This window comes from Cydia amplana, chromosome 6 (assembly GCF_948474715.1).
Source record: "Cydia amplana chromosome 6, ilCydAmpl1.1, whole genome shotgun sequence".
Taxonomy (NCBI): domain Eukaryota; kingdom Metazoa; phylum Arthropoda; class Insecta; order Lepidoptera; family Tortricidae; genus Cydia; species Cydia amplana.
Window position 1 is genome coordinate 11,331,134 of NC_086074.1, and position 14,785 is coordinate 11,345,918.

Below are 14,785 nucleotides of genomic sequence, written 5' to 3' on the forward strand. Positions count from 1 at the left end.
AATTAATGGATAACCTTCTAACCACCGACAGGGCACCTTAGGCTGGTCCAGAAAATGCACTTATAGGTCTAGTAAAAGTTTCGTAGTTTTCGAGATAATCGCACTTTTCTAAATTTGAAGTATGGTGCTATAGCTATTAAAAAAGAGAGAAAAGTTCGATTATCTCGAAAACCACGAAACTTACTAGACCTATAAGTGCATTTTCTGGACCAGCCTAAGGTGCCCTGTTGGTGGTTAGATGGTTATCCACTAATTACTGGGCACCCTGTATATTTACAACTCTATGGTACAGTAGGTACCAGGGTATTCAATCGAATAACTGTTGATGTACTGTATGATTTGGAACATTAATTACAATTGAAATTAAATAAATGATATCTAATAAATATAATACAATAAAGTCCATATGATTAATAGGTACTTAAGTAAATTGAATTTCCCCTATTTTAGAGATCTAAAAATCTTCAGTCAAAAATAAGTATGTACATGTAAGCGGCTTAGAGAGCCTTGTATCAAAATGAAATGTAGTAGTATAAATACAAAATAATGTTACAAAAGAAGTGTGTGTGTGTGTGTGTGTGTGTGTGTGTGTGTGTGTGTGTGTGTTGTATTTCTTTTAGCATAGTTTTTCATGTAAAAGAAAAGTAGTTTTAGAGGATACCCCAAAATATTATGTTTTTAGTAATTCTGTAGAGCGGGGTCACCACCCGGAATAATAAATTATTACTCCGAGGTCACCACGACACAGGCCTAGCCTAGTGTGGGACCACTGAGCTAGTTATGTTATTTTATCTTTTTTCTTTTAATAAACGAATTTTATTGTTTATTTTATTTTAAATGACGTTGCTTAACGAACGGTTGTTTACTTATTGCTTGTTGTTGATAAATCACTACTGCCATAAATATGAAAGTACAAATCGTCCTTATCGACAACTGACAACGACATAAGTAACCTTTTTGATACGTTGTGATGTGAAACAAAGTTTGTTTTGCCTGGGGTAAGAGATATGGTATCAGGATCCCTGTTTGGCGTGCCACTTACCTCGGTACTCGTTCGCGTTAGACAACCATATACCATATATTATAAGCTTTCATGAAACTTATCACTGATGTTACCACGATTTTCGAAGTACATAGGTATACATATGGATTATGGGTAGAGTTGTTGAGAAACCGGAGATGTATAAGAATTTTAGAATAAACAAAAAAAAGAACTCGATAAGTTGAAAACTTTATTATTATCATATTTCATACGCGGGGTCGTCACTGGGGAACGTTACAGCGCTCCCAGTGATTTTGTTTATCTAAAACATACGAATATCGTCAATGTTTATTTTCAAGTCCAACACTCACTTCGGAGATTAGATAATAAAGGTCATTAGAAACCCCCTATCTAACACTAGTAGGACAACAAACCTCTATGCCTCGACATATCGTTTACTAAATCAAATTTTACGAAGAGAGCAGCGAGTAATTACAGTCCCGATTTTATTTACCCTTCTGTATTATGTTAGGGATGTGCCCCGGTTTATTTACTACCCCGGGCTCAGTCGGCAACCGGCTGCACAGCAAGTGTAATTATTCATTCTAGAATACCGAGGTTTCACTCGCTTGAAAACAGTAAATTACACTTTCAGTTAACGCATGCATTTTACGGCACAATTTAAATTTCTACCCATTAAAGTGACCGACGCGACGTTCGCTAACGAGTCTATTTGTAACTGATTTCAGCTGGAAATATTCGTACATGCCCGGTAGGCTCATGTAAACCATTTTTTAATTTCGTCATATTCGTATTTACGAAGGTAGAATTCGTAATTAATTACATGTAATGCAGTGTGCATTTCGAGCGTAAGATGTGTCGAATTTCCGCCTGGTTTTATACTTTTACCATGTTTAATAACTTCTGGTTCTACATAAGTGTTAGTTTACGATTCTTTTAAGTAAACGCAATAAAAAGTAGAGTATTTAATTAGGTTAGAAGCACCATTTTCAATCTTGGTGTATAAGCTACTTTTGTCAAAAGTGGCTCCGTATTTTTATAAAGCACATGACGAGTGTTGAAAGGCGGGCGCCACCCATTTTCCGGGAGTTTCCGGCAAGTACCTAAGCGTTCATTTGTCTCGCATTGCGCACGTTGATGGACATTCATTTATCAATCGTCTGAGAAGGTGATTAAATACCGTGTAGCGACTTCCGGAATCTGAAATATTAATTATGTTTTCTTAGGACTTAATACTCATTACAAATCTAATATAATCTAACTTAGAGAGACCACAAAAATGAGTACCTAATATATAGTGTCATTCTATGGAACTTGCTAACTATGTAAAGTCACTAGTAAATTGACATTCAGAGACGATTTCAATATGGCGGTTTGTTTATATGTACAGTCGGCCAAAAATGTGGTCTACCACCCTACGGTTGAGGTTCGTTTGAACGTCATGAGACAACAAAGTCGATTTCCCCTTGCAATAATATTATGTCAGTGACAATTTTCAACCTTAGCGATCGTTAGATCTCGCAGAAACTTTTGTCAAAACTGGTAGACCACTTTCTTGGCCCACTGTACTATTGTAATTTATTTAATTATACAAGACATTCGTACATGTAGCGCCGGGAGCCAAATTTAACAAACTAACACGCGCTTAATATTCGAGCGATCGTTTTATTTATACGTGTAGCTGTAGAATCCATTGTGGTAAGTCAAGATCTTATTATCAGGCCCACTTAATTGGGACGTCGAGCTATTAATACCCGCGCTTGACGCTTAGTATATGAGTTAACTCATGTTGTGACGTTGACACAACAATAGGTACAGTCGTCTTCAAAAATATCTGTATTACACAAGATGCCTAAATGTCTGTCATGAAATGGATGCCTTAGGTTAGAGTCGTGTTCGGTATAACAACAATGTCAGTTTTCACTATAAATGGTATTTACAACAAAATATTGGGTTGTAACAGATAATAGATATGAAAAAAAAAAGGAATCCTTAGCAACTATGAAAACATGTTAAAGATGCTCTTTCAATCAATTAATGAAAAATTACTTAACAGAGGGTTTTATTTTTCTGAGTGGTACTTTCCTACCATGAAATCGTGAAACAAAACCCATGATTTCCATGCTGTAAATGGGTAGTTAACGGTATTGGCAGCGTGGTTTATCTCGCGAACTAAAGATTCCTGATTCTTAACACTTAAATACTATTATTTTCAAAATCGTGATCAATTCATCTTCTAACCGTTCAGTTACTTGTTTTTGCGGTTTACTGTTCATTATCTCAATGGGTGTCTGCAAATTGAATGTCATATTCGCTTAAAAGTACTTGTTAAAATACCAACGGCACAGAAAAATTAACAGCACTTGTTAATTCGAGCGGTCACTGAACCGCGACTATCAATTGATTTATAAATGTACGTTCATGATGAGTAAGATCCATTCCACATGCTTGGTAATCGTTACAAAAATCTGTTTTGGACACAAATTGGCCCCAGTCCAAGAACAGTCGCAGATATCGTGTTGGATGCGAGGAATGTCGGCAATCCGACTGCGTGTACGTTGCCCAATGGCAATACGACTTAAATGAGAGATTTATTACTCTGTCAACTTGTCTCACGTCTTTGTAGTTCATGCAGAATAGACCTCACCCGGCCCTCTTTCTATCCAAGAAGATCAATTTCCGCAACTTGCGCGAACAGAACGCAATCGATCACTTCCTTATTATGATCATCATGTGGTTGCTAAATAAGCAACAAAAGCTTGCTTTAAGTTGATGCTCTGAGTTTCCATTATTAACTTTTTAATTATTTAAAATTGGCTATACAAAGGTCTGATGGTGTCACGCCCAAAACCCTCGAGTGTCGCTATAACTTCGCCTGATATAATTCTCTCGCTCTCCTTATTTTTTTACTTTTCAATCTTCTCTGTAAATATCAACCACGTTTTCTGTTACAAGTGAACCCCGAATTGAATAGCTTACCGACCGTAGACTGAAGTTGGCACTAGCTTTATCTGTTCTCAACTCGAGCTCGAGCACAAAAAGGCCAGTTTACGTGATAGTCGAGCCACTCGATTCACCTGCCAACTACCACACTGCACCCCTACAACTGATCTAGTGGATAGTTCATGTGAGCGCAATTGTTAAAGGCTGTTCTAAAATCGTGCAAAATTTAGATTGCTTAGGCGGTTAAGGGTCGGCAATAACAAAAACCAAACTGTTTGACAGCTGACAGTTTAGTATTGATTAAAAAAAACCGGCCAAGTGCGAGTCGGACTCGCGTTCTAAGGGTTCCGTCCATTAAGTCCAACTCCGTCTTGACTGCACATTTGCACGGACCTATGTGCATTTTTTGTCAGACATATCCTAAGAACTAAATATGTTAATTTTATCACAATTATAATAACTCTACTGGCGAAAGTGTTCCCAACATCTTTATTTATATGAATTTAAAAGTGGAAAAATTACTCTCTTGGGTGAGACTTGAACTCATGGCGTCTGGAGTTCAAGTGTCACCCAAGACAGTATTTTTTCCAATTTTTAATTTATTCTGAGCATAATAGCATCGGTCGCAGACATTTCTGCTTCTTAAAAAAAATAATTAAATTGTATGTGTATATATATCAAGTCCAGAAGTAATTTATTAATGTTATCTACAACCAGAGCCCGTACCATGAGTCACTGACAGTGTCAAAACTGACATACGCTATCCAGAACGTAATTTACTTTCTATAATACATCTCGTTCGCACTAATATGCGAGTACGAGCGAGATGCATAGAAAGTAAATTACGTTCTCGATGGCGTTTATGTCAGTGCCAAACTGATGGTAGCCGTACAGAAGCATATCAGAAATCATCTAAACATACTTAAAAATCCTAAAAGCTGCTTACCGCTCTTACAATGCAGGTACGCCGTGAGACACAAAACATTTTTTTAAGAGGGTTATTTAAGAGGGTTATAAAAGAAAAATGTTTGATAAGTTTACTATTATATATAGTAGGATAATTGGGCTATTCACAGGTATTTTTTTTTCCTAGAGAAAATCCCCATACTTTTAATTCTGTAGAGGAGTTTCGTAAAAAAAAGTGTAAAGATTTTTTATGAATTATGAATTTCTCGTATTTTTTGTATGGGTGAGTGAAAATTTAGTCACAGAAATGAATTCCTTATCCTCGAATTACACGAAAAAGACACCAAACTTGATATAGTTGCTAGATGTATGCAGATATAAAATTTAGAGTGAGGCGCGCCGGAGGCATTTCCCCCCATTTTTGAGTTACTCACAATGAGCTCTTTCATTTGAATTGTAACAAGATATAGTTTGAAAAACTTTATTTTTTAAGTTTCCCATTTACACCCCAAAAGTGGCTCCCATGTTTAAAATTCATTTGTTTGCGTTACATGGCCGTCTTTGAGTCACAAACTTGCATATGTGTACCAATTTTCACCTTAATTGGTCCAGTAGTTTCGGAGAAAACATAAAAAAAAACCCGTAGGGGTAGGGTCAAAGACTAAGTAATTAAGTACGACTCACGCTTGACTGCACATTTCTAATAGGTTTTCCTGTCATCTATAGGTAAAGAACTATTTTGTGTATTTTTTTCAAAATTTTTCACCCAGTAGTTTCGGAGATAAGGGGGGGGGGATGGTCATTTTTTGCCTATTTTCTTGAATAACCGCTAAACTATTTATTTTAAAATTATAAAAAATATATATTTGAGATTCTTACAATGAGCCCTTTCATTTGATATGTAACACGATATAGTTAGAAAAACTTTATTTTTTAATTTTCTCATTTACCCCCCAAAATGGCCTCCATATTTAAAATTCATTTATTTACGTCACACGTCCATCTTTGGGTTACAAACTTACATATGTGTACCAAATTTCAACTTAATTGGTCCAGTAGTTTCGGAGAAAATAGGCTGTGACAGACGGACGGACGGACAGACAGACAGACGAGTGATCCTATTAGGGTTCCGTTTTTTCCTTTTGAGGTACGGAACCCTAAAAATGAGCACAACTGAAGTCAAATTAAAATAGTGCTACTACAGATAGTTTATATGTAGAGCAAAATCATTCATACAGTCGATGCTTATTTTCACCATTTATGATGGCTCTTGTTAAAACTGCTGCGTTTTGGATTCATAAAACCCACTTGCGATCTTCAAAACAAATGCATTCCCAACGTGTCACTATTTCGCACGGATTTTGGGGTGAAGCCATCATAGAATATTTCTTCGTAAAGTATTGAGTAATCGTCATCGGAACCGTGGAGGCCATTTAAAGTCTATTTTTTAATTCGGTAGACTAAAATGACATTTCTTAGTATGAAATGACATTTTATGTTCATACTATGAACTGTCATTTCAGTCTACCGAATAAAAAAATAGATTTTACGCGATCTCGATGCGCTATTTCATATTCTGATGCCATAAAAATTATATAATAAATATTTTTTTATACATATTTCATTCAGTTTTAAATTATTTTTGGGACACCCGTTAGTTACCACGGAATATCGAGTCCGCTAAGCAATTAACTAGGTTTCATTTGTTTACCTTGCTACTTTCTATCTCCCAATTAAACCTATTGGCTCGTTCGGTTTGCCATTGCCAATGTGCAGGCAGTCCAGTTGCAGTCATACTAGACTAGTGGATAACACTGCATTGTATGGGAATTAAAGACCTTCCGGTCGTTCTATTGTTTACCTTTTCTGCGTCGCGTGTTGTCTGTAATGTAACTAGATGTGAAGGTCGTATCGTACCTATTAATCTGTCATAGGACAGATTAGAATAGTCTAATTACATTAATTTTATCTGAGCATTAAAATTCCCAGCTGTGCCGGACTAAAACTAATCAAATGTTTTTAGATTTGGGAATTTTAAGGTTATTTCTACTCAAAATCGGGAGCTATTTCATTCCTAACAGGGGAAGTGTCTAAAAAAGTTTACTACTACGTTTTCCGTTTTGATACCATTTTCATTGTATGAGGGTAACGTAAAGGATTATAAAAGTGGTCAGATTTCAGATCACAAGTGAGACCATCAACTAAATCTGAAAATGTATTGTTTATTGGCTTGGCCAAGTATAACATATGCAGATAATTATGTGTGGTTTTATGCGGGTTAGTCGTCATTGATATGTGCGGTTATAGCGATTAATGAAACGCGGCTCGCCTCGCTGCGGCTGCCGCGGCGGCGCGGCGGCACTCCACGTGTGCCTGCAGCGAGCTGTTAGCGTGCGCTTATTGCGCCCACAGACCGCTTCAAAGCGATCCGGTGAAAGGAAGCGTTCCCAATGTTTCCACGCTTATGGACCTAGAATGAACTTTTGTTCCCATGTTCTGTTTATCCTGTCATATGGAAACTTGAAACCCTTCTGTTGATTTACTCGCCTAATGAGATACTACTTATTATGTGTTAATCATTCATAACTTGTTATCGTCTTATTTTTATTTAATTACGCAGTTAAATAATGCTTAATGCAGTAATGAACTCATTATTACTTTGTTTGTTTCCAATACCGGAGCGTGATTGATTCGTATCCTCATGAGACCTACACACTCGCTGTCTATAGGTGAATTTGTGAGAGGCAACTGTATCTATTAGACGCTGACGTGTTCGCGAGATAATAACAGAAGTTTGCCGAATTTCAAAACGTATATATTCCGTCAAATTATTTACTAATGAAACCTATGTATTGCATCTGGCATTTGAAGGCGAACCAGTTCAGTTGGTGGTAAATAAAGACCAGTTTGTACGGCGCGCGGGCGCAGCGCCATGAGCGCTGTTTACTATAATTATTGTTTCACTTCATCCAATCCGCGAGCGATGCCCGTGTAATTGGAGCTACTTTTGATAACTTATAGCGCTGTCTGACGCGTTCACTATGGAATATGATCCTAATAAAAGTCGGCTTTATTAATAATTTGTAAAGTTAGATTTAGTTCCGATGGTCAATAGATCATTGCTTGGAAAACTAGGGCGGCAAATGTGACGTACGTACTCGTACCTACGCGTACGCGATTGCGATCAATTTTATTTGTCAGTGACTTAGTGGTATAATTAAATAAGTACCTAAGTATGTATATGAAATGTTTTGCTGTGGCAATTGTGACCCAAGAACGAAGCGAACGAAGCGCTGGTGGCCTAGCGGTAAGAGCGTGCGACTTGCAATCCGGAGGTCGCGGGTTCAAACCCCGGCTCGTACCAATGAGTTTTTAGGAACTTATGTACGAAATATCATTTGATATTTACCAATCGCTTTTCGGTGAAGGAAAACATCGTGAGGAAACCGGACTAATCCCAATAAGGCCTAGTTTACCCTCAGGGTTGGAAGGTCAGATGGCAGTCGCTTTCGTAAAAACTAGTGCCTACGCCAATTCCTGGGATTAGTGGCCAAGCGGACCCCAGGCTCCCATGAGCCGTGGCCAAAATGCCGCGACAACGCGAGGAAGAAGAATTGTGACCCAAGAACAACAAGCGTAATTGCAATCTCTCGTCTCAACATTTGGCGGTAAAAGTGTGGCTTTTGTTATCATGGTCCAGAGAATCCGCTTAATACGATTTTAGGACCCGTGTAATGTACATAAAGAGGTACCTAATTACCCATAGGTAACCGCCCATTTGGCGAGCGCTTACCTCCATTAACTTTTAATCGGATAAGCAATAGACATTACTACGGTTATATTGATTGTGGTTATATATAGCCATAATAATTATCATAAGTGTCATTGAAGTCTGATGTCTGCTACTTTAAATTAAGTATTTAATTACATTTAGCATTGATACTCGTAATATACATACATACTCGTATTGTAATTTTGAATTGAATAGAAACCCTTGAATGATATCTGAACTCTGAAGGCACAGTAGTTGTCGTAAAAGATTTGACGTCAATACCTATAACCTCGTTATTGGGCAGGGCGGGTGCAAATTACGATAGCAGTAGAATGTAAATGTATTCCGATTCAGGTGAATAGGGCAACTTATCCCGGTCCCGAGAGGAGTATGAAAATTATTTGGGCTCGTGCCAGAGCTGCTCGGTTTGCGGGCAGCGACGCCTCGCCCATCCGACTCGATAACTAGTGCCCGCGTAATGCAAGACACTCCGAAAGTGCATCATTTGTCTCGGCATCGTGTTTAACATATATGTTATGTCAATTTCACTGCCAATATCGTTTCATACGCAATTATAACAGTAACTGGATCTCTCCTACGCTCAACGACCGCGGTATCGCCGTCCAATCACATTATACGAATGACACAACAAAACTCGAATGCTTTAGTGTGATTAACATTGTAGTTCGCAGGGAGTATTTACGTTAGACGATTAGTTTATATTAGCCAACGCGTTTTACGTAAACTAGTGTTATGTTAAGGTCTAGCCAGTACCGCCGACAACAGTGTTGAACTGGTACATGTTTGCTTTCAGGTGAGTAACGGCAATGTCATCGACACGGGGACCACAACCCTACTGGTATTTACTATTTGAAATTTTCGGCACTTAGCATGTGAATGCATTGTATAATCGTTAAAATAAGATTCATTAATCCGACATCTTACATCAATCTCAGTCACGTGCCTGCGAATGTAATTGACTATGTATGTTTAAATCGTTTAGCACATTTAAACACTACAATTCACACTTTTGTTTCATCTGGGATTCTCGTTATGTGTTTAAGGCATGTTTGTATAGTTTCTTAGGTTCATTAAAAGCATCGTAGGTAATAACTTTATTAAGTGTTCTCATCAGCATGATCGCGGGTCAATTACTTAACTCAGAAAACTGTTCGCACGTGATAATCTACTTTGCTTTTGTTTGAATTACTTTCAAATGAGTTTTTTTCTTCTTCTTTTTCTTTTCTTCTTCTTTTTCTTTTCTGCATTATATATTTTTAAAGTAGCGTTTAAAGATGAATGTTTTAGTTGCTAGTTGTAATTTGTAGTTCTCTTAACTCTCGGCCGGCTTAATTTTAAACAATTGGTATCGGATCTTTAACCCAATATCATTAATCATTTCAATCCTGTACCAACTAGTAGAAATATTTTTATTAGATCACGATACGATACGGTTTAATTTATATTGTTTTACGTTTTTTCTGTCTAGTGTAAAAAATCAATTTTCGGATTTTGTCTTGATCGGGCTGTATAAGATATTTAAAAAAATAATTTCTAACTCTTGATTTATTTATGGCAAAACTGCGAAAACGATAAAATTATAATAAGACGCGTGTTTTAAAAGGAACCCGATAAACCAACGAATTTCGGTCGCTATGCCCGAGGGTGCTTTATCAATTTTTTAATACTCGCAACAAAGCTCTGTAAAAAAAGGATCCGGTTTTTAAACTTCCGACCTGAGGCAAATTTTGCAGATCTGCGCATAATTTCACAAAATAAAATTGAACAAAGTCGTCTCCTGACACCATGTTGGTTTAACTAGTCAACCCTCAAATTGATACTAGCTTCATTTCTTGACCTAAAGGAGGGTCTGAAATATATAATTATAACATAAATGTTAACACACTCATAACTTTTAACTACTGGAAGCTCATTATACAGCTAACATCTGACGTTTTAGGGGTTTATTAACCCTTTAACCGCCAGAGTCTGATATATAAGACATTACATATCCAGCTCATTTCGCCACTGTCTGATAAATAAGACAAAGATCTGATTTGGCTTTTACAGCACATTTATAACTCTCGTAACTATGCGAACCTTACTCTGCGTGGTACAATTACTGTCGGTGGCGACACGAGCACGCTCGATCAAAAATTGCTGGCGGTTAAAAGATTGATATCTTTCATTACTTAATTTTTTTTATTTTTTTATTTATATATATAAGTATGAAAGAGACCTGCAAAATATATTAACTAGGTTAGATATTATTACATTTATCCCAATGATACTAAAAATATAATCTGTAAGTATACCTACCTACGCATAAATTAATATTTTACATATGTATGTATACCTACGCATAAATTAACATTTTACATATGTATGTAAAAGTGTGTAGGTATACTTACAGATTATATTTTTAGTATCATTGGGATAAATGTAATAATATCTAACCTAGTTAATATCTTTTGCAGGTCTCTTTCATATTTAATTAAGAAATCAAAGATATCTTAATAAACCCCTAAAACGTCAGATGTTAGTTACGGATTTATTCGCTTTATATTTTTATGAAAGCTTTTACAATTAGCGCTATTTTAATCTTATAAAAGCCTTTTAGAGCGTAACTTCATACCTTTAGTTAGTAATACGGATAGGAAATAGTTGGGCAGCGTAGATGGGATGTTCATTTGTTCATGCCGGAATTTATTTGGGGAGCTGGGGAATTCACCCGCCTCTGAATAACTTATCAGTGTGAGATCAAACAAATCAACGATATAGCGCGTCACCTTTGAGAGTTGTCGTGGATCGAAGTACCATTAAGGCCTCGCCTGGCCACGTGCCAGAGTTTCGGTATTATTAGTTCGTCGACAACGTCTGAGTTAATCAAGCTCAAATAAGATCAATATTTCCCGTAGGTGATGGTCCAGGGCCGCCGTGCGCCGGTTCCTGTCACCCAGGATTACCGACCAGAACCGACAACGATGTACGACGCCCGTTTCAAACTTCAATTTACGTCTTAACCTAATTATGTCGAGGACCGACACGTAAACAAATTAATCTTTCGTAATTGATTTAGCCACCAAAAAGGAGTACATTGGCAGTTTATAATCCAATTCCAGAACACGGTTTTTAATTAAATACCGTAACTTAACTGTAAGTACAAATATGAATAATATGATCAAATGTGAATTCCTATTGTCGGAATTCGGATATCAGTAAATAAGTTTGTTTGACCTAATTGTTTGTATTATGCTCAAAGATATGTAAATCGGTCACATGAAAAAAGCTACATAAGACACGTAGTTAGTACACTATGACTTACGTTCAATAACGCTTTATTAATAGACCTGTCGTACTCTCACGATATGCATTTAAAGAACGGCGCCAAAAAATAGCACGTTCCTTGCCGGCGAATGGAGTATCCATTTGCTTATTAGTCAAATTCGTTAATGTGAAGGGATAGTTATTTGTACAACAAGAGATCAAAGTTTGATATTTATTCGAGTGCTTATTTTGAGTCCCGTGCAAGCGAAATATCCTATAGTAGATTCACGAGCGTAGCGAGTGAATCTAATTTAGAATATTGAGCGTAGTAGGGCTTTTTCTAAAATAAATATCGAAAACCCGATTCTTTCAAATCTGGACATTCTTGGGCTCATTCTACTCAGAATCGACAGCACTCTCCAACCTACCATTAAAAAAAGATGTCCCAAAATGTCTATTCCATTACGTCACGTTTTTAGTATGAGAAAATTTTTCACTTGTATGTAACGTGACGTAGTGGATGGAATGCACAATTTTCATACAAAATTTTGAGACAATTTTTTTTATCATCAGGATTGAATATGCTAGTGATTCTGAGTTGAAAGAACCCAAAAACACCAGGATCTGGGAGAATCGGGTTTTCAATATTTATTTTAGAAAACGCCCAGTAAGGGACTCAAAAGCGCACGAGATGTAATGTAAATAACTTTGATCTCAGATCACAAAACTTTTCACCTCAGCAGTGAGAACATATTAGACAACCTGAAAAATGTAATCCTTCTTCATCACTTACCTATTCACTCATGCTTTCTTAAGATATACTAACAATTAAGTTGAATTAACACAATCAAACACAAAAATAAAACGTAGTAAATTTCAGTAAAATAGGTAATATATGGAAACAACGACCATCAATTGATTGACACTTCAATCGACAACTTTTTTTGTAAAAAAAAACATTGTAAGATACGGTCCGAATTGCGGATACTTACTATTTGTGAACTATAGTAGAGATTCTTAAAACTATAATTATTTATTTTACGTGATATTCAGTGTATTTTATGAGTTCAGTTCGTACAATAAATTACGTAAAATATAGTGTTTTTATCAGTTTTTATCAAATCTTAAATTTTATTTTCATTAATTAATTATTAAGAATCTATACTCGTATGTATTTTGGAACGATGCGTTCTGACGTATTTCGGGGGTCTATTATAAACCGTCAATGTACCGTTGAATGTAGTTTGAACTTCTTTTTGTCTCTTTCTTTTTGCTAAAGACGTGAAAGGGACAGAGATAATAGAATCCAAGTATTTCGAACTTGTATTAGACCCCGCATGTTGAAATGACATTTGAATATTAAGGTAACTTGAATGTCATTTTGTCCCACTCAGAAATGCGATTTTGCTCACTGTTTTTAAGTAACATAGTACCCTTGTTCGAGCTGCTGAGGTGAAAAATAAATATACGATCTAATCTACTTATTCCTCTATACCTATCTGTTATAATCTACATAGTTACATACTATATTTACGTAATGTGCTAACCGATGGGGAAGGTAATATCGCTTATATTCATGCATAATTGAGACACCAATACACGTCAGCCCTTCCACAGAGCGCAAGAGGGACTTATTAGAAAAGTTATAGGTACGCCGCGCATTTAATATTCTGTACTGGGCAGAAACGAAGAAAGAATTTTCATCTTCCAGCAGCATTTATAAGTAAACTGCAATGTATGAAGAATGGGCAAAGGGGATGTTATTTCTTAATAAATACTGTACTTGGGACATCTTACTGATTTGCAAATTGTATTACATAGTAGGTTGTCCTATTCATCATGCTAGTTACTTTCCATACATACTTACTATGTAGCGTGACCATTCGCATAAGAAATTCTGCGTTCCAACAAGAGAAACGCTTAGCTGAGTAATTAATGGCATTACCTACCTTCTGTGGCTTTTGTCTTGCTTATTGCAATATTCGCTAAATGGTTTAAGCCTCATCTGACCTTTTTCTTTAACTTTAAATGCTTCGCCTTCTGGAGAATTACGTCGAAGTACTACCGAAAGTAGCCTTGAGGCGGCTATACATTGTTCTCAAAATAGTACTTATTTAATGTTAATTGCGTGTTTATGAACTAGCTCTGATGGTGCTCTCCTTATTATAATGATCGGTAGAAAGTGTAAAAGCGAGTTCGTTAAAATTTATTTGAACCGAACCGCAGACGTAACGAACACTTGTCAATTTATTGCTAGCAGGGAGAAAATATACATCTTCTATTTATTTACGTGTTCGCAACTCTGACGACTAACCTCACAGGCTTCTAATGATCGGTCCCCGTGTCCATGGTATACTATAGTTAGTGGAATGGTTGAATAGTTATTTAGTGTAGTAGTGTAGTGCTAGTCCTCCCTAGATACGTCGCCTAAAACGTATTAGCAGATTCTTAAGGTGGTTAGAATTCCATACAAAAAACAATTGCGTTTTATTAAGTCATTACACACTATTACTGCATAAATATGTGCGCATTTAAAGGTTAATTAAGTTAAACCAGACCTAGGTACAGTCAGCAGCAGTAGTTGCTAAGCGGGTGAGGTGTTCTAAATTACCTTGACACACTCTTATTCTCTTAACAATAAAGTCGCGTCAAGATCATTTTGAACACCTCGCATGATTAGCAACTTCTGCTGCTGAGTGCTGACTGTACGGTTAGTCCAAAGAGGTTAGTCTAATACCGTATGTTTATGTATAAAATAGTCGTAGTTCGTACTGATCGTAGTAGGTACATATGCAAAGGAACTGTGAGCTCTGGGAAAAGAAATCGCGTTAATTAACGGTGCCGGCGACCCATAAAATGGGCTACAGGGCGCAGTCTCAATGAGATCGCTTCCG

The 14,785-nt window shown here is 36.7% G+C and overlaps 1 protein-coding gene across 5 annotated transcripts in view; it reads left to right on the forward strand.

The window, feature by feature from the left end:
- LOC134648876 (RNA binding protein fox-1 homolog 3) overlaps positions 1 to 14,785 on the forward strand; it is a 65,330-nt gene that overhangs the window by 7,733 nt on the left and 42,812 nt on the right. For 4 of the 5 annotated variants that reach the window (XM_063503457.1, XM_063503459.1, XM_063503456.1 and 1 more), the window contains exon 2: positions 9,439 to 9,483. The exons of the other annotated variant lie outside the window; for it this stretch is intronic. In XM_063503457.1, coding sequence (XP_063359527.1) covers positions 9,439 to 9,483 — 45 coding nt within the window. The remainder of the gene's footprint in view (positions 1 to 9,438; positions 9,484 to 14,785) is intronic. 5 annotated transcript variants of the gene reach the window in all.